The following is a 21,705-nucleotide window of genomic DNA, read 5'->3' as shown; positions in this document are numbered from 1 at the left end:
CTGGCACCCCTCCTCAGTGTCCCTATGGTATGCACACTTACCAGTGCTCTTATCTTTTGTCATATTGTATGTTTTTCCATATCTTTCTCCTTTATTATATTCCAAATCCTACTGGGCAGATGCCATGTCTTTTCATAGATTTTCCTGTTGTTCCAATGAATTAATTAAGAAAAAGAAGATAAGGGAATGTTATTACTTTTCTAGTAAAAAAAAAATGAACATACATTAAAGAAAACCACTGACATCACTGTAGCTTAATTACAATTCACTCTAATCACCCCAAAATGTAGTACATTAAAAATTTCCTTATTATATTTAAATTTCCATACATGCTCAAAGATCAGTGGCCAACACGAGTGAACTCTGTCACCATTCTGTGCCTCATGTCACTATGGGATAAAGAAAAAGAAGGAATGGAGAGGAAGAAACATATCTCCTCTGGGGGAAAACAAAATAAATAGTGTCTAAGTTGTTGAGCTGCATCATACATCCCCAATCTATCTGTTTACAAAAATAAAATAAATCTACATAAATTAAGCATTCATTAGGTACTCTATTAATTGCATTTCAGGCATTACCTCACTTAATCTTTAAGGAAGTTTTGGGGTAGGTAATCATTCCTTTAAAACAGGTAAGAAAGCAAGATAAGAATGCTCAATTCAAACGTTATAAAAATATCTATTCTACCAAAAGCGATCTATACATTTAATGCAGTTCCGATCAAAATCCCAACGACATTCTTTAAGGAGATGGAGAAACAAATGACCAATTTCGTATGGAAGGGAAAGAGGCCTTGGATAAATAAGGCATTACTGAAAAAGAAGAGCAAAGTGGGAGGCCTTACTTTACTTGATTTTAGAACCTATTATACTACCACAGTAGCCAAAACAGCCTGGTACTGGTACAACAACAGATACATGGACCAATGGAACAGAATTGAGAATCCAGACATAAATCTATCCACGTATAAGCAGTTGATATTTGACAAAGGCACCAAAACAGTTAACTGGGGAAAAGATAGTCTTTTTAACAAATGCTGCTGGCATAACTGGATATCCATCTGCAAAAAAATGAAACAAGACCCATACCTCACTCCATGCACAAAAACTAACTCAAAATGGATCAAAGACCTAAACGTAAAATCTAAAATGATAAAGACCATGAAAGAAAAATTAGGGACAACGTTAGGAGCCCTAATACATGGCATAAACAGTATAAAAAACATCATAAAGAATGTAGAAGAAAAACTAGATAACTGGGGGCTCCTAAAAATCAAACACTTACGCTCATCCAAAGACTTCAGCAAAAGAGTAAAAAGACTACCTACAGACTGGGGAAAAGTTTTTAGCTATGACATTTCTGATCAGCACCTGATCTCTAAAATCTACATGATACTGCAAAAACTCAACTGCAAAAAGACAAATAACCCAATTAAAAAATGGGCAAAAGATATGAATAGACACTTTGCTAAAGAAGACATTCAGGTAGCTAACAGATACATGAGGAAATGTTCACGATCGTTAGCCATTAGAGAAATGCAGATCAAAACTACAAAGAGATTTCATCTCACTCCAACAAGGCTGGCATTAACCCAAAAAACACAAAACAGTAAATGTTGGAGAGGCTGTGGCGAGATTGGAACACTTATACACTGTTGGTGGGAATGTCAAATGGTACAACCACTTTGGAAATCAATTTGGTGCTTCCTTAAAAAGCTAGAAATAGAACTACTATACAATCCAGCAATCCCACTCCTTGGAATATATCCTAGAGAAATAACAGCCTTTACATGAACAGATATATGCACATCCATGTTTATTGCAGCACTGTTTACAATAGCAAAAAGGTGAAAGCAACCAAGGTGCCCATCAACAGATGAATGGATAAATAAATTGTGGTATATTCACACAATGGAATACTACACATCGATAAAGTACAGTGAGGAGTCTGTGAAACTTTTCATAACATGGAGGAACCTGGAAGGCATTATGCTGAGTGAAATTAGTCAGTTGCAAAAGGACAAATATTGTATAAGACCACTATTATAAGAACTTGAGAAATAGTTTAAACTGAGAAGAAAACATTCTTTCAAGGTTACGAGAGGGGGGAGGGAGGGAGGGTGGGAGAGGGATATTCACTAATTAGATAGTAGATAAGAACTACTTCAGGTGAAGGGAAAGACAGCACACAACACAGGGGAGGTCAGCATAATTGGACTAAACCAAAAGCAAAGAAATTTCCTGAAGACACTGAATGCTTCGAAGGTCAGTGTAGCAGGGGCAAGGGTCTGGGGACCGTGGTTTCAGGGGACATCTAAGTTAATTGGCATAATAAAATCTATTAACAAAACATTCTGCATCCCACTTTGAAGAGTGGCATCTGCGGTCTTAAATGCTAGCAAGCAGCCATCTAAGATGCATCAATTGGTCTCAACCCACCTGGAGCAAAGGAGAATGAAGAACACCAAGGACACAAGGCAGTTACGATCCCAAGAGACAGAAAGGGCCACATGAACCAGCGACTACATTATCCTGAGACCAGAAGAACTAGATGGTGCCTGGCTACAACTGATGACTGCCCTGACAGGCAGCACAACAGAGAACTCCTGAGGGAGCAGGAGGGCAGTGGGATGCAGACCCCAAATTCTCATAAGACCAGACTTAATGGTCTGACTGAGACTGGAAGGACCCCAGTGGTCATGGCCCCCAGATCTTCTGTTGCCCCAGGACAGGAACCAGTCCCAAAGCCAACTCTTCAGACATGGATTGGACTAGACAATGGGTTGGAGAGGGGTGCTGGTGAGGAGTGAGCTTCTTGGATCAGGTGGACACTTGAGACTATGTTGGCATCTCCTGCCTGGAGGGGAGCATGAGACGGTGGAGAGGGTTAGAACCTGGCAAAATGGGCACGAAAAGAGAGAGTGGAGGGAGAGACCGGGCTGTCTCATTAGGGCGAGAGTAATTGGGAGTGTGTAGCAAGGTGTATATGGGTTTTTGTGTGAGAGACTGACTTGATTTGTAAACTTTCACTTAAAGCAAAATAAAAATTATTAAAAAAAAGAATGCTCAATTCATTTCCCCAAAGAACTTTACTGTGAATTTATGGAGATGGCATTAGAACACAAGTCTAATTCCAATATCTGTAACCATCATATTAACCATTAGCAGATGTGTAACCTAAAGAGTTTTGTAAATATAAAATAATGCATCTAATACATGCATTTAATGCATGAAACATTGTTCAAATATCTGAGGTTTCTAAGATTGAACTATAATAAAGGGCTGATGCACCTACCCTCTCATCATTTCCTTCATCAGTTTTCCTCTGCTGTACTGAGCTGAACAGAGAAACCCACAGAAATGTTTCTTCTCAAAGAAATTGCAGCTCAGTCCAAAACCTTGTCATAATAGATATGCCCGCTGCTGTAACATAGAGGTAGGCCCTTCAGGGGCTACATACCAAGATCTCACTGTCTTCAGAAACCTTCCACAAACTTATTTTCTCAGCCCCTCTGCTCTGACTGGAGCCCTGGAACTTTCCGTCCAGACCATTATTCATCTAGCCCATGGCACAAATGAGAGAGACCATGGATTGCCTTACCTCACCAGGTTTCTAAGGGAGTCAGGATGAGCACCCACATTGCCTGAGGGGAGCTTCCACTCTCCTGTGACTTACAGCGTTTCCAAATGAGCTCAGTTATAGTCATGCTTCCAGATGCTCAAGTATCCCCTGGGCATGGAGTGGAGATGGCTTCTCCATGATGTCAGGGAAAGAAGCCACTGAGAGTTGCAGATTTGAGTTCAGAACTAATCTTCTAAATCCTTAGAGCTGAATCCTCAATAACAGGAATATCCAGGAAAAGCAATGGGGAGGGGAAAGAGGGCTGAGTCTTCCTCAACTATCTCAGGTGCCTGTCCTCAGCAGGACTGCTTGAGTCTCAGACATTTGGTTCTTAAAAATATTATATGTATTTATGGAAAAAGGAAAATAAATATGTTGTATTCACTTGGTTTTAAATAAAGCAAAAATTAAAATGTTTTTTTATTTCATGATTTTCTTAATCATATGGTTTTGAATATTTAAATCTTGTTAGACTGCACATATTTATAACATAATCCCTGTTTAATTCTGTGATATATTTCTTCCATAACTCAACAGAATGAATTTTCACAGAAAATTCATTTAATTATATAAGAAATACGAAGTGAATAAAAATGGGATTTTGATGAGAATTGCATTGTTATTGTTGTTGGTGCTGGGTGCCCTACAGTCAGTTCCAACTCATAGTGACCCCATGTCACAACAGAATGAAACACTACCCAGTGCATAGTCATTCTCGCAATTATTGTTATCTTTGAGCCCATTGTTTCAGCTACTGTGTCAATCCATCCCATTGAAGGTCCTCCTCTTTTCACTGACTCTGTGCTTTACCAAGAATGATGTCCTTCTCCAGGGACTTGCCTCTCCTGATAACATGTCCAAAGTATGTGAGACAAAGTCTCGTCATCTTCCCTTCCAAGGAGCACTCTGTCTGTACTTCTTCCAAGACAGACTTGTTCATTGTTCTGGCAGTCCAGGATATGTTCAATATTGTTTGCCAATACCATAATTTAAAGGCATCAATTCTTTTTTGGTCTCCTTTATTCATTGTCCAGCTTTCTCATGCATATGAGATGATTGAAAATATCATAGCTTGGTCAGGTTCAACTTAGTCTAAAAAGTAACATCTTTACTTTTCAACATTTTTTAGAGGTTTTTTGCAACAGATTTGCACAATGTAATGCATCATTTGTAATATGTCTTCACCGCTGCTTCCATGGGCATTAATTATAGATCGTAGTACATGAAATCCTTGACAAATTAAATATCGTCTTCTTTTATCATGATGCTTCTTATTGGTCCAGTTGTGAGGATTTTTGTTTTCTTTATGTTGAGTAGTAACCCATGTCTAAAGCTGTGGTCTTGGATCTTTACCAGTAAGTGCTTCAAGACCTCTTTGCATTCAACAAACAAGTTTGTGTCATCTGCATATCGCAGGTTGTTAAAAAGTCTTCCTCCAATCATGATGTCCTGTTCTTCTTCATACAGACCACTTTCTGGGATTATTTGCTCAGCATACAGATTGAAATAGTATGGTGAAAGGATACAAGCCTAATCACACCTTTTTTTATTTTAAACTACATAGTATCCATTTGTTCTATTCATATGAGTGCTTCTTGGTCTATGCACATGTTCTGCATGAACACAATAAAGTGTTCTGGAATTCCTATTCTTCAAAATGTTATCCATAATTTGTTATGAACCACACAAATTTCTTGGGATAGAGAAGTGAGCACTTCCACAGCTGGATCCTTTTGTTGAAACATCTCAATTGGTATTCCTTCAATTCCTGGAGACTTGTTTTTTTGGGTTTTGGGTTGTTTTTCACCAATGCCTTCGGTGCAGCTTGCACTTCTTTCTTTAGTATCATCCGTTACTGATTATATGCTACCTCATGAAATGGTTGAATGTCCATCAATTCTTTTTGGTATAGTGACTCTATGTATTCCTTCCATCTGCTTTTGATGCTTCCTGAGCTGTTTAATATTTTCCCTGCAGAATCCTACAACCGTGCAACTCAAGGCTTGAATTTTTTCTTTAGTTCTTTCAGCTTGAGAAATGCTGAGCGCGTTCTTCCTTTTTGGTTTTCCATCTCCAAGTCCTTGCACATGTCATTATAATACTTTAATTCATCTTCTGGAGCTGCCCTTTCAAATCTTTGCTCAGCTCTTTGACTTCATCATTTCTTCCTTTTGCTTTAGCTATTCGACATTCAAAAGCTAGTTTCAGAGACTCTTCTGACATCCATTTTGATCTTTTCTTTTTCTCCAGTCTTTTTAATGGCCACTTGCTTTCTTCGTGTATGATCTCTTTGATGCCATTCTACAACTCGTCTGGAGTTCTATCATTAGTGTTCAATGCAGCAAACCTGTTCTTGAGATGATCTATAAATTCAGGTGGGATGTACTCAAGGTCAAAATATGGCTCTTGTGGGCTTGTTCTAGTTTTCTTCAGTTTCAACATGAACTTGCATATGAGTAATTATGGTCTGTCTGTTTTGCCGTTGGCCACTGGCCTTGTTCTGGCTGATGATATTGAGCTTTTCCATAGTGTCTTTCCACAGATGTAGTTAATCTGATTCCTAAGTATTGCATCTGGGGAACCAGAAATTCATGAGCAGAGTAGGCAGCCAGCATGGAGAGAAAAAGGTACATGGGTCCATGAAGTGACTGTTTCATCTGGATAATCACTAAGATAGCACTGTTACCCAGGAGGGAAATGAGGTACAGAGCAAAAAACAAAATGGAGATCATTGGATATGAGGCCTCCAGGTCAAAGAAACCAGTCAGAAGAAGCCTTGTTTTTCACCAATCCCTTCAGTGAAGAAAGTCAGAAGAAAGGGTCTGTAGGTATTGCTGTTGAAAAAAAGCCATGATGTCTAATTCATAGAAAAGAGGTCAGTAGTCGTTTTTCTCCACAGCAGGAGAGTCTTGATTAGCATATCATCACCATTTTCATTTCCAATGAATAATTTGAAGTAAAATGGTCAAGAGTTGCTTCTCCCTAAAGTGACAGAGTCTGGATTAACACGTCATCACCATTATACTGTGAAATGAATAAGCCTATAGCGTGAGCTTATTATGCTAACCCACCCACTGCCATCGAGTCGATTCCAACTCATAGCGACCCTATAGGACAGAGTAGAACTGCCCCATAGAGTTTCCAAGGTGCACCTGGTGGATTTGAACTCCTGACCTCTTGGTTAGCAGCTATAGCACTTAACCACTATGCCACCAGGGTTTCTAGGCACTACATAAAATTAGTTCACCTCCATATCAAAGCTAGAGTCAAAGAGAAGCTTGGAGACACCATTAAACACTGATGCAACAAATCCTATAAAACTCATATTAACCGTTTGATTTCTCTATGTATGACTAATTTAATTAACACACGAAACATCCTGTATAGATAGAATATCTACATTGTTTTCAAAATAAAATGCAATTATGTATGCTGTGAGAGGGCAACCTAATACTAATTTGGTAGATTAAAAGCTGAGGGAATAAGTAGAAAGTAGAAAAACTTCTCCCTTATTCTTAGTTTATATTATTTGTCTTCATAGGCATTAAGAAAATCTTCATAGGGATTAAGAAAATAGAGTGAAACAAAAAAGAAGATATGAATATCATCTATAAAGATTCCCTATTCATACAGAGAGGGCTGCAACCTCTAAAAACTAAAAAAAGTATTTTTTTTTTTTTTTTTTTAGTTTTTATCTCTGATTAAATTACCAAACCAAAAACCCTTTGGTATCGAGTCAATTCTGACTCATAGTAACCTATAGGACAGAGTAGAACTGCCCCATACGGTTTCTAAGTGGATTCGAACCACTGACCTTTTGGTTAGCAGCCATAGCTCTTAACCACTATGCTACCAGGGTTTCCCTGATTAAATTAGGTTACATTAAAATCTATACACAATTTTATCTCTATCTCTCCGTGTATATACAATTTCAGGGTCATTTTGTGTTAAAATGGCGATTCCATCTGTGTCAAAATAGAACTGTGCTCCATAGGATTTTCAATGGCTGTTTTTTTAGGAAATATATTGCCAGATCTTCCTTCCAAAGAGCCTCTGATTGAATTAGAACCTTCAACCTTTCAGTTAGCAGCTGACCACAAGTCAACTATTTACATCATCCAGGGACTAAAACAAGACAAGAATTCTGGAAATCCATATGCTAGCCCTCCCTCTAACACTAGCTATGAGATTATGGTTAAAGTGCTTTGCTCTCTGAATTTTAGTTTAATTTATTTTAATTAAAAAAATGCAAAGAATGTGGAATTAATTAAATGATTTTTTGAAGTCCTTTCCCATGGGGACTTTTAACAAATGTATGTATGTATACATACATATTTGAAATTACTATGTGCCTGCAAAGCAGCCCTCTATGGATACCATGACCACTGCCTTTTCTATTCAAAATATAAACTGATGCAAATTACTATAAATTTAATTAATGCAATGGAAGCAAATGTGTGTCAGCGAATGTTCCCTGGCAGGTAATATTAAGCCAAAACCCAATTTAAGCCAATATCCAAGGGTAAGTAGGAAATGCCCACAGAGTTGTATGGCGGGAAAGGAGTACACCAGAACAGAGAACAATAGTGTACATAAAATCCACGTGTCAAAAGAAAGGAAGTCACAGTTTGGAATCTATAATAATTTGGAGAAGAGTTTTTGTATATGGAGAAAGGCTTGACTTCAAGCATATAGCATGGAATAAACTGAAGAAGTGAGCAATTTTAAGAAGTTTTTGTGTAATTTCCAAATAATGAAACAAATGTTAGGGTATTAATTTTGAGGGTGTATGTGTGTGTGTAACTGTGTGTGTGTGTAAGTACGGTCAATGGCACTATTACATTCATATTTTTTAAAAGCTAATTTTAAGTGCATTGTGGAGAATTGATTATTAGGGAGAATTTCACTGCTCATAATAAGGTTCTGACCCTGTCTCAGGGAAGCAGTAATTTACCATCACAGCTAACACGTCTATGGAGATGTAGGACTTTACAAGAACATGCCCATAAAATTTCTGAAAACTTTTTGGAAAAAAAAAAATTTTGTTTCCCCTTATTATGTAGGTGAGACACCGAGCTTAGAGAAGTAAAGTGACTTAACCCAGAGAAGGCTACAAAGGAGCAGGTCTGAGAGTTTAACTGGGTGGAGAAGACAAAGCATGGAATCCCTGAATTTTGCCACACAGGGTGTGTGTTCCTTAGTTAGCTGTACTATTGCATGAAAACAAAAGCTCAGGCTCCTCCTTGGTTCAGTAGTTGTGTGACCTTGAACAGTTCACTTAATCTCTTCAGGCCTACGGGTATGCATACATCGTGTGGTGGTTAATAATCACAGTAATAATATCCGAGGAATAGGGGTGCTGTGAGTAGTTAAGGTAATTCATAATAAACATTTAAAACCAAGCCTAGTATATAGAATATTGTCAGAAATATTGATTATCAATAATATTTCTTAGCTGAGAACCTCACATGATTCTTTGCTACATTTAAATGCCAAGTAGATTGCCTGAATCCTTGGTTGCTGGCTGCAGAAACAAGGTAAAATTTGAGGGGCATACATTTTATAAGTAAAATCCTAGGAATTCTTTTCATAATAGTGGCATGATATTTCATACCAATTTAGTGAGAATCTATTGCTTGCAGTGAACATCTCCATTGCTCATTTTTGGGAATCTAGTGAATTAGAGAGAAATTTACACCTTTAAAATGAGGACAGCAACCCAAAGGCCTAAGAGAAAAATAACCTCCCAGAAGTCTTGGTCTAACTACTTACATAACCACATTTTGGAGAGGAAATAAAATCTACAGAAATGTTGAATATTTGAAAAAATTGATCCCCCTGAAAATAAAATTAAACCCATTGCCATTAAATTGATTCTCACTCTTGTTGACCCCATGGTGTCAGAATAGAGCTGTACTCCCTAGGATTTTCAATGGCCTATATTTCAGAAGAAGATTGACAGTCCTTTCTTCCAAGACATCTTTGAGTGGATTTGATCCACCAACCTTTCAGTTAGCAGCTGAGTATTTAACCATTGCACCAACCCAGCCAAAACTAAAATCAAACCTATTGTTATGGAGTTGATTCCGACTCATAGTGACTATATACCCAGTAAAAAAAAGAGTAAAACTGCCTTATAGAGTTTCCAAGGTGCTGATGGTGGATTTGAACTGCTGACCTTTTAGCTAGCAGTGGAGCTCTTAATCACCCCCCAAAAAGAAATTAAAGAATAGTTATTCTCAAGCAGAAACACACCAAAAACTATCACATAACAGATCATAAAGCAAGAATGAAATTATTAATAAATAATAAATTGCAGAAAATGAAAGAAATGGTTTGGATAATTAGCAGATTAAAATAGAATTTCAAGGAAACATTAAGAATTTTAAAGGAGGGAAAATAATAAATGAAGGAAGGAAATATTTAAAAAAATAATGACTGTAAATTCCCAAATTAAGGAAATTCACAAACCTTCAGATTTATAAGACATATAGTGTACTAAAGAGAACAGATGTCTAAGGAAATAAAGTATAATGTTACAGAGATAGTTAACCACCACAAAGTTAAAGTGAAATATCTCAAATTTTCCTGAAAGCATCAAAGTCCCTTCATGGTGCAAAGTTGCTCAGCTGCTAACCAAATGACTAGAGGTTCAAGTCTACTCAGAGAAACCTCAAAAGAAAGGCTTGGAGATCTGCTTCTGAAAAACCAGCCATAGAAAACCCTTGGAGCACATTTCTACTCTGACAGACGTGGGGTTTCCATGAGTCAGAATCAGCTTGCAGACAACTGGTGCCGGCTGAAATCACATCAGCTACAAAGTGATCAGAATCGTATCGCGGGGGCACTAGCCCCGGGAGAGCACTAAACCACTGCTTGTCTCACTGGCTAAAAACCGTTTCCCACTGCACATGGATTTTCTAAACATATGCAGGTAGTGAACTGCCGTAAAAAGAATTATTGCCCTTATTTTATTATGTGAGTGTCATCTCTTCCTCACTCCACTTGGCTGTAAAAAACTTGAAGGAAATTGAATACTCATTTTCTCTCTTTGTGCATGCGGGATCCTTAAATATCTGGTTATCATAGGTTGGTAGAAGAAGGAATGAAAAGACATAGTTTCATGAATCAAAGTGATTTTAGAAATTGTAGTAACTATTGATAATCTGACGATGCTATGTTTCTTCTGTTGCCAGGTTTTACTACAGTTAAAAAAAAAACCTAAAAAAATACAACCCATGGCCATTGAGTTGATTCCTACTCATAGCAATCCCATGTGTTACAGAGTAGAATTATGCTCCAAAGGTTTTTCTTGGCTGTAATCTTTAATGAAGCAGATTGCCAGGCCTTTCTTCTGCAAAGCCACTGGGTGGGTTCAAACTGCCAATCCTGAGGATAGTAGATGAGCTCAAACTGTTTGCACCAGCCAGGGACCTCAATGAAAAAAAAAAAAAAATGTGTGTGTGTGTGTGTATGTAGTTGAGTTTCTTTAAATATGGCTTCTTAACTGAATCACCATCCATGGACTGGCCTGATTGCTAGCCACTACGTGAGGGTCTTTTTTTAGGGCTTATCCTGTTGGATCATGACCCTCTGAAAGGTGAGTTTGTGAATGTCTAAGGGTTTCCAATTTTGTCAACATTTTTGAGACCGCTTCTGTGAAACTTGAATATCCTGTAACCACACCATACATTCTTCAACTTCAGGTTCTTTGATTTGCTCTTTCTTTTGACTGGAATGCCCTTCCCTCAGATTCCACATGGCTTGTTCCTTCCTCTCCTTCAGACCTTTATTTAAACGTCACATTCTTAGATACAGCTTCCCTGACAATGCACATACATTAGAACTAAGGAATCTTACCATCACCCTCTCCATAGTGTCCTTTAATACACCGTCCATTTACCTGATTTATTCTGTTTCTTATCCTTCTTCTCTTACTAGACAATAGGCATTTTGTCTGTTGTGTGTTACTACTACATGGACAGCACCTAAAATAACGCATGGTACATAGTAGATGGTCAGTATGTACTCACTGAATACGTCAGTGAATGAACAATGAAACTGATTCAGTCTTCTGAGTGTCCAAGATCAGTCTCCATCACTCATGGAAAAGCCTTCTAGAATGGAAACTGAAAACCTGGCTTTACAGCATTCTGCATAAGTCTCTTACCTTCTCTATTTCTGTCTCTTCATCAGTAAAATGAAATAATAACCTACATGATGTTAGAATTAAAAACAACTAAAACTCCTTTGACAAATCAAATTTTACAGGTTTTAAAGTTGACACAGATAAGGCACTTTGTACATGGTTTCATGTAAGTACTCAGTGGAAAATGAGGACAAAACTGTTAGTCTCTGCCCTTGAAGTTTTCATCTTTGCTTTCCATTACGGACAGGAAACTTCCAGTCTAATGAAATGATAGATTTCAGTGTGATATAAAATTGTAATGCATTTCTTCACCTTGCTTTTATTGTTGTTGTTTGCCATCAAGTTGATTCCAACACATAGTTACCCTATAGTACAGAGTAAAACTGCTCCACAGGGTTTTTTAGCCTGTAATCTTTAGATAGTACAATATGTTAAATATTGTCACCATAAAATCATAATCCATTTCTTTATGTTTGAACACTGCAATTATGCTGAATAGTAAGTTAACACAATAGTTGTGCAGCTCTAAGAAGATGTACCCAAATTTAATCCAGGTATTATTTATCATAGGACCTGGACCAGCCCACTCCCACCCCACCTCCACGTATTCATTATATGAAGCTTAGACCCAATTCCAGGAAACTTGATGGAAAAATGTTTAAATCTTCTGCGAGATAAAAAATTTTTTCTCCTTGGAAATGTGCTAATCCAAAAGACATTACTCTAGATCTTGAAGTCTGTGCCCATAACCAGGTCGTGGACTACCTATATCTGGTGACATTCAATTTCACTCTAAAAGGAGTTAATTCAGATCTCAGAGCTTTGTTGCCTCCAACTATCTCCAGGGAGTTCCAAGGCATGCAGTTTTCCCTCTGGAGGCTGTACAAAAAACCCTTCTGGCTGAACAAATGAAGTTCAGAAGAATGCTGGGGAAGGCTTGCTAACCTCTAGGTGTGCCTGCTGGTAAGGTTTTAGGAGCATGGATTCTATCTCTAGCCAGCTGAGCATAAGGAAGAGACCGATAAGAGAAAAGAGAGGAGGAGGGGGAAACTTCTGACTGAAGAGTGGAGACAAGAGAATTGACTAAATTTCTGACATAGTCTTTTGTGTACACTTGAGCAGCGACTACTGCCTGTCTTAATTCTTACACAGTTAAAAGAGAAAAGCAAATTTCTGTGTGCTGCTAATTTGTCTTTTGACACCTTTGCCATTTTCTGTGGATTCTAGAGCTCTTCATTCACCTGGATAATGTCTGTTCACACATCTGTTAAGGTTCTGTCACTTAACACATTTTCTGTCCTTCTAATATTATCTTTCAATTCAACTCTCTTTTTAATACAATTTGAAGTGTGGATAAATGGTCCCCAGCCTGAACCTATATCTGACATGGAGGCAGAACATACCTCAAAAGCAGAGTTTACCTTAAACCTTTCAGGGAGTATCCCTGAATCGTTACAGCCTAATAAAGTATGGCTAAACCTTTTGCTATGTTCCCTCAACCAGAAGGTACTCCTAATCATTTTGGATGGTGCGGTACCCAAAGCTGCACGCCAAGGTCCATGAAAATGTCTAAGTACGAGCCTTTCAGATGTTCCCTGTTAAAAGCTTTATATGCAGATAAAGGGAGGTTTAGTATTTAAAGTGTGTAAGTCTTTGTTTTAAGGGTTATACAGCAAGGTATGTCAGAACCAAGTTCAGTACAGCTCTTTATTTTGTTATGTTCTCTAAGCAATAGATCAACCAGTTACTGTAACTATGCTGTCTATTAATCCATCTTGGACCAGGCATGCCTTTGACAACCTTGTAATGAAGACAGTTTAGTCTCATTTCATAGATGACAAGCTTTAGATTTATGGAAGGGAAATAGTTTAGCCAAGATCACATGGCCAATGAGCAACATAACTTGGCCTGAATTCCTAGTGTCTGTTTCTAAATACTGTGCCATTTCACACACTAAGAAGTCCTGGTGGCATAGTGATTAAGAGCCATGGCCGCAAACCAGTGGTCGGTAGTTCAAAGCACTCCTTGGAGATCCTATAGGGCAGTTCTACTCTGTCCTATAGGGTTACTATGATTTGGAATCTACTGGAAGGCAACAGGTTTCCTTTGCTTTTTTTCTTTTTTAAAAGGAGTCCCTGGATGGTGCAAAGTGTTCAGCTACTAATTGAAAGGTCCAAGTCACCCAAAGGTGACTTGGAAGGAAGGATTGGTGGCTTACTTATGAAAGTCAGTCACTGAAAACTCTATGGAGCACAGTTCTGCTTTGACAAAATGGGGCCATCATGAGTCAGTGTTGACTCAACAGTGACTAGTTTTTTTCTTTGTTTTTAACATCTGTTAAGTTAGCTGAACCCAAGTCATAGAGAAACCCAATTATAGGATTCTACTTCATCTCTCCCCCCATATCCCTGCAATTCAAGTACCACTCCTTGTACATAGGCATCTCTGCTCACATCAAAGATATTTTCTTCATAGTTTTTATTTCTAAGAGTTATTCTTCTAGTATCTCAACCTGGTTATTTGTTTTTGACCAATAACGTAATGATCTCACGTCAGCCCCTTCTTATGAATCTTTCCATTTCTCTTATGCTACTTAGAAGATATGTAAATAGTTGTGTGGATTAGACTTCTTTCCCTGTTGGTAATTCTACTAAACTGTGAAATTCATATTTCTACTGAGCAATTCTGCCTTTTGTCTACCTATCTATCTATCTATCTATCTATCTATCTATCTATCTATCTATCTATCTATCTATCTATCTATCTATCTATCTATCTATCTATCTATCTATCTATCTATCTATCTATCTATCTATCTATCTATCTAATCTATCTATCTATTGTCTATCTATCATCTATCTATCTATCATCTATCTATCTATCATCTATCTATCTATCATCTATCTACCTATCTATCATCTATCTATCTACTCTCTATCATCTAGTGTTTTTGTTGATAATTATTAAGGTGATCGATCATGGAGTAAACTATGTGTACTAAAGAGATAGGATGAGTGTTAAAGACTAGCGTGTTTAAATTAACTCACTTTATCTGACAATTTTGTGATGTTTTATAAACTTGAACATTAGCATTTGTTTGTGTTAATGTGTTAACTTCATTTCTTTCCTTACAGTCATTAGCAGGAGGATACTTTTAAAAGACAAGGCTGTATTTGCCTATCACCAAGGCAGAAATGAAAAAGGTTAGGCACATTCCATTATAAGCAGGGCTAGAGTAGAAGGATCATCCTGAGATGAAGTTCACTGTGACTTCCTTAATAAAACAGTAAGGCAGAATAAAACTCTGATCTCAGCATCAGCAAGAAAGGAGAGATAGAAAATGACTGTGGGATGAGAAATTGTCTTGGGGCTTAAACAGTGGGAGGCCTGCATGAATCCAAAATTGTTTCAGAAAGTTCTGGTTTGCTGCATGTCTAGTTTCTTTGAAGACTGCATTACATACATTCAGCTCACATATGTGGTATAAAATAGGTAGAGTCATATTGACAGCCAACATGTTTATACTGTTTTCCTAGTTCTTTGCCTATAAAGAATATAAACAATTTTCTGTACAATAATAATAAAATATTTTCAGGAATATGGGTTTTATACTCAAAGTAACCAGGGAATGACTTTATGTTAGAAATTATTGCTTTAATTTAGATCACTGAATGTATTACTATTTCAACCACTGAACTTTAAATTCCATGAGGAAAGGAATTTACTCTGTCATCTTTTATAACCAATCTTAGCACAGAAGCTGGCACATAACTGGCAGATAATCAGTGTTTATTGAATTAAAATGTTGAATTTAATTTAATGAATCTAGTGAAGTACATTGAAATCATGTGACTGCATTTTACCATTAAATTCGGTATACTTTCAGGCCTCTAAAATACAATGATATGGATAAAATATGATAGAAGTTCCAGTGATTTCTTTCTTTGTGTGTGTGTGTGTGTGTGTGTGTGTACTGAGAAAAGCCTGAGACCTCTCAATGAATGAGATATACTTGGTCTATGGTATATTTTGCTGCAAAAAAGATCCCAGAAGGATGGCCCCACTCAATACCACTGTATTTCACCCCTATTCTTTCCTCCTCCTGGGGATCCCTGGGCTGGAAAATGTACATATCTGGATTGGTTTCTCTTTCTGTGCTGTGTACCTAACAGCCGTCCTTGGGAATATCTGCATACTTTTTGTAATTCTGACTAACAGTAGTCTCCATCAGCTCATGTTCCACTTCTTGGCCATTCTGTCATTTATCGATCTGGGATTATCCACATCCACTATCCCCAAGATGCTTGGCATCTTCTGGATCAACCTAAGAGAAATTTCCTTTGAGGACTGCCTCATCCAGATGTTCTTCATCCACCTATGCACTGGCATGGAGTCGGCTGTGCTCGTGGCCATGGCGTATGCTTGTTATGTGGCCATCTGTAACCCTCTTCGCTACACACTGGTGCTGACAAACAAGGTGGTATCAATTATAGCACTGATCAGCCTCTTGAGACCCTTAGCCATTGCAATTCCTTTTATTTTCTTCATCCTCAGACTGCCATTCAGTGGACACTGTATCATCCCCCACACCTACTGTGAGCATATGGGCATGGCCCGCCTGTCCTGTGCCAGCATTAAGGTCAACATTATCTATGGCTTATGCGCCATTTCCTTCCTGGGGTTTGACATCACAGCCATTGTCATCTCCTATGCCCAGATCCTTCACTCTGTCTTTCGACTCCCTTCGCAAGATGCTCAGCTCAAAGCACTCAGCTCTTGTGGCTCTCATGTGTGTGTCATGTTGGCTTTCTACACACCTGCATTTTTTTCATTCATGACCCGTAGGTTTGGCCAGAATATACCACGGTACATTCATGTCCTTCTTGCTAATTTCTATGTGGTCATTCCACCTGCTTTCAATCCTGTAATTTACGGTGTCAGAACTAAACAGATTAGAGAGCAGGTGCTGAAAACATTTTCTAAGAAATAAAACATAGCTCTTGCATTCATTAAGAATCAAATTTAATAGAAGAGTGGCACTGATTTTCTATGTTCAAAATGGGAGGAAGACATCATAGTCTATTTGGAGGAGGCCTGTCAGTGGCAAGTCTTTGGTGTCTGAAGCATATGTCTCAAACTCAGAAATGTAAAGTAAGTCCATACCAAACACACAAATAAAAGTATTTTATATTTTCTCACTGTTTAGAAATAATACTAATCCTCTGAGCGCAAGAAAACCAGCACATTTTTGTGCTTCCGTTATGACTAAGCCAACTGCATTCCACAGTCACAGTTGGTTTAAACCATAACCAAGTGAAACAAACAGAAAAACTGTAAAGCACTCCATATGCTGAATTTAAAGAAATATAGTGAGTCATCCTGACTAGTGCTAGTCCTGAATGTAATAAACACTAGACCATTTCTCATACTCCTGGACTCTTTATCAAAAAAAAACTTTATTCTTGACTTTGCCATTCTAAAGTCTAAATATAAGGTGTGTCACTGTGAATATGATAATTATGTGAAAAAGTTAGAATTCTTCCCCTGAACACAATCATACAAACTTTGTAATCCTAGTAAATGTATAGGCTTTGTTACTTGAAAGATGTGTTTGGTTATTTATTTGATGGGCCTTTTCTTATGGAAACTGACTTACTGGAACCTCTTTGCAAATAAATTATTCATTTTCTAAATGGTTTTAACTCTGTGTCTTTTTCTTTTCTTTTTTTTTTTGCCACCCCATGGAGGAGTTTCAGTTTTATACCCATTGCCATCGAGATGATTCCAACTCATAGTCACCCTAGACAGCCCTAGAGCCTGGTGGATTCAAACTGCTGAACTTTTGGTTAGCAGCCACAGCTCTTAACCTCAACGCCACCAGGGTTTTCTTCACTGTTATAAAATGTTGGAATTACCAGTGATGTTCAAATTCCAGCATTATTCAAGGGATTTTGCTTTTTTTTTTTTATTGTTTGTGGGGTAGGGTGGGGAGGAGGTCAATGGACCTCTAGTTCCACCTAATATCACTCACCGTTTTCTGCTTCTGTATAACATTATTGACATAAGTTCCACCTAATATCACTCACCGTTTTCTGCTTCTGTATAACATTATTGACATTAAGTGTAGAAAGGACTAAATTAAAAATATATATATGTTCACAAAATCCAGGAAGGGAAAAAAATTTTTTTATCTATGTGTTTATTACAGGACTTCTAGGAACTTTTAATAGTCACAACAATGGACTCAACCTTACCAATGATCATGAAGGTGGTATAGGACCATGTGTCATTCTATGATATACAAGGTTATCATGAGCTGGAGCTGACTCGAAGGTAGCAATAACAGGAGCTCTTAATTAACAAATATTCATGTGAACTTTAAGACAGGCTTGACTCAGAATGCTCTATAGACCTTCCCATGACATTTGCATGCCATAGACTATACTTAAAAAAAATACTTATTGAAATAAAAAATTTGATGTCATAAATTTGTATAGGAAGTTTACACTAATTAGCACCACATCCTGAGCTTGAAATTCCTCCATAAAAATCACTCAGTAATTTATTATGGAAACAAATGCCTTCTCCTGGACCCCTATTATGATATTATGTTCATTCCTTATCTATCCATTTATACTACTTATCACATGTCCTGGGTTCTGGGTATCACATGTCGCCTATTTTATATTGACCCAATTATGTCTTCGATGAATTCAGAAGTGTTCACTCTGCTTCTATATTTTGGATAATTTGGGTAGGTATTATTTCATTTTTAACAATTTCATTTTTAGCCATTTAGTAGAATTTACCAGTGCAGTTATCTCAACCTGAAATTGTATTTATTTGTTTGTTTGTTTTTTCTTTTGAGTGGAGAGGCTAACTACAGATTAAGTTTCTTTAATAGGTAAAGGACTGTTCAGGTCATCTATTTCTTATTTCTGCATACAACAATCACCTAGGGTACTTTAAAGCAAAGTCTTCCTTGTCTGACTTTTAACACTTAGCATAACATCTTTGAAATTTATCCATGTGAAATTGCATAACATGAAACAAAAACAGATTTTAAAGACAAATCAGAGAAAAAGTGTTGCATACAAATTAATGTTAATTTGATCAATGACAGGGTTTTTTAAACCAATAATAGATTCCAGAAAACTGTAGGCTAATAAAGCCTAATAACCTGAGAATGGATGTGTGTAGAAAGAAAAATTATTTATAAAGAATGAGGGAGAAAAAAAAAGAAAAAACTTTTAAATGAATAGGTTGCAGATGTTTTACCTCCAGGAGACTCTCACTAAAGAAATTACTGAAATATGTACTTGAGAAAGAAGAATATTTATTTAAAAAGGAATAACTGAGTCCAAAGATGGAAATTTTAAAATCTGCTGATAAACCTTGAAGTATCAACCAAAGTCCTTGATTATATATCATGTTGGTTTTTAATTTTTCCGGTTTTTATCCTAAGAGGTTTCCCATTCAGGCCCACCCTCCCCCTCCCCCCACTTTTTTTCCAAATCATGTACTTAATGAATAATTTTACTTGGTAATTCCGTGACCTCAAAGTAGTGATTTCCACGCCATTATATAAAAAAAAAAATACATTAGCTGAAGGAGCTCACGGAATAGAATTGAGAAACAACACTCAGAACATTTACCCAGAAGGGTAATATGAAATAAAATACATTTGTGTATCCTTTTTCCATGCCTGTATCGATAATACTAAATACAATTTTTATTTTAGATATTGAGAAATTGCAATAAGAATAGAAATATACAGTCAAGCCAATTCAAATGGCCAGATATCATAGAAGATGGTATACAAGAACAGACTAAACACTCTTAATTAATGAGAGAGCACAGACTTTAAATGTGCTTAAAGCTGAGGAGTCTAGAGAGGGGTAGGTAATTTTATGGTGAAGCTAAAAAACTAAGGTATTTTCCTTGAAGCATGAAAAATAAATATGATACAAGTTAACTATGCCCCATATTAGATAATAGAATGGATGGGTGATAAAGTAGAATTTCCTCAAAAAAGAGGGCGAAGTAATGTATGCAAAAAAAGGAAACTAAGAAGAACTCTGGAGTGTCATCAAAATGGCCCAGGAAAAGAAAGATGAATATGTAATTTCTTTAAGCTTCCTGCTCTTCTATAAACCTGATGTCCAAGTAGGATATGTTCAGGCTAATGTTTGCTATAATGATAGATTCATGTATTCAGGTAAATTAGAATTTTTAAATATACTGCATGATAGTCATAGCATTTAGGTTCACTTGACTGTGCCTGAGCAGTCTAAAAGACTAATTTCACTATTTATTGGGAAATATTTCTGCTGCACATAAGTAATCTATTTACATACGTAATATGTCTTTTTATAAGTTACTTCCATAGAAAAACTTTGGTCATCTGACTATTAAACGTGGGGGTTGGTGAAAAACCACACACTCTTAGATGTATAATAAAAAGTTTTTCTTTGGATATTAGTCACCAAAAGGATTCGGTTCAGAGGCTTTTAAAAACTGAAAACTTTAAAGAACCTGTCCCATATCCTCTTCGTTCTCGCCCCATAGATAATGCGATTCACCATGGGCGAGATCAGAAGATAGATTTTGGCTACAAATATGTGGACATGGGGAGCCACATGGTGCCCAAACCCGTGCATGAGAAAAAAGAAGAAAGCTGGAGTATAGAACACCAAGATGACAAGGACACAGGAGCCACAGGTGACCAAGGTCTTGAGTAGGGCATCCTTGGATGGGAGATGGAAAACAGTGTGAAGTATGAGTATATAGGAACAAATGATCAGTATAAAGTCCACCCCTCAGTAAGGAAGGCAACAATTAGGCTGTATGCTCTTCAGGTTTTTGTTTCAGCACAGGCAATTTTGACGAGGGCCATGAGCTCACAGTAGGTGTGGGAAATGACACTGGTTTTGCAAGAGGGAAGCTACGGGAGCAGGAAAGGGTGAGGACTGAGAAGCACAGTGCCCCAGAGCACAATTGCTAGACCTATCTTCCCTGTAACGATGTGTGTCAGAATCATCGAATGTCTTAATGCGTGACAGATGGCTACATAGTCGTCAAAAGCCATGGGCAGAAAGAACCCAGATTCCATGGTAGAACAAGAATGAATCAGAAAGACTTGAGTGAAACAGGCCTCAAAATGAATCTCTCCATCATTGAACCAGAAAAGGTTGAGAAGTTTTGGTACAGCTGTAGTGCACACAATAAGGTCAACCACACCCAGCGTGCCAAGGATGAGGTACATTGGCTTCTGAAGGTGGAGCTCTGTCTTAATGATGAACAAAATGGAGAAGTCCCCCACTAAGGCCAAAAGGTAGACCACAAAGAAGGGGCTGGACATCCAGATGTGGGCAGCCTCCAACCCAGGTATGCCAATGAGAATGAAGGTTGATGGATGGACATCGGTCTTATATGCTGACATAACAGGTGACAGTTTTAGCTCTCTTCGTTTGTTTTTCTGTAAAATAAACAAAATAATCATTTCTAATTTTCTAAATCTCCTATGGAATCGATTCGACGGCACTGGGTTTTTTGTTTCTGGGTATCAGTTAAATAATTCAAAATGCAAGAATTGCAGGCAAGTGAATAATTACAATGCCTGAAAAAAATTTAGATGAAAATTATGTCCTTGAGTGAATGGGCGCCAGCTATTATTTCAGTGTTACTCTGCCTCCAACAGGGCACCAGCTAAATCAATGTGTTGAGGGCATCTTCAGTGAGAACTACAAGAAGTACTTTGTTCACTTTAGGTAGATCCGCTGATCTCTGTGAATTTCCTAATCCATGAACAAAGCAGGTTTAATGACTCTTACTGATACATTTCCATAGATGTTTTTTCATTTGTTTATATTCGTAATTTGCAAAGTGATCGATCTATAAAACTTAAACAGGGGAAATAGCTAAGGACCAAAACA

The 21,705-nt window shown here is 37.4% G+C and overlaps 1 protein-coding gene and 1 pseudogene across 1 annotated transcript; one reads left to right on the top strand and one right to left on the bottom strand.

Moving 5' to 3' along the window:
• The first annotated feature begins 15,824 nt into the window (after positions 1-15,824).
• Positions 15,825-16,760, top strand: LOC126079150 (olfactory receptor 52E1-like). Its single transcript, XM_049890072.1, has one exon. It carries the CDS (start codon positions 15,825-15,827, stop codon positions 16,758-16,760), a length of 936 nt encoding a protein of 311 aa, XP_049746029.1.
• A 3,520-nt stretch (positions 16,761-20,280) lies between these two features.
• On the bottom strand, positions 20,281-21,272 carry LOC126079937 (olfactory receptor 52D1-like; annotated as a pseudogene).
• Positions 21,273-21,705: the final 433 nt, after the last annotated feature.

The sequence above is a fragment of the Elephas maximus genome, chromosome 7, assembly GCF_024166365.1.
Source record: "Elephas maximus indicus isolate mEleMax1 chromosome 7, mEleMax1 primary haplotype, whole genome shotgun sequence".
Classification (NCBI taxonomy): Eukaryota; Metazoa; Chordata; class Mammalia; order Proboscidea; family Elephantidae; genus Elephas; species Elephas maximus.
The sequence above is the reverse complement of the archived record's forward strand: the minus strand, read 5'-3'. Positions and strand labels throughout refer to the sequence as shown.

What these genes read in the sequence shown, in the direction of transcription:
- LOC126079150 (XM_049890072.1), top strand. Translation starts at nt 15,825, where the DNA reads ATGGCCCCACTCAATACCACTGTATTTCACCCCTATTCTTTCCTCCTC.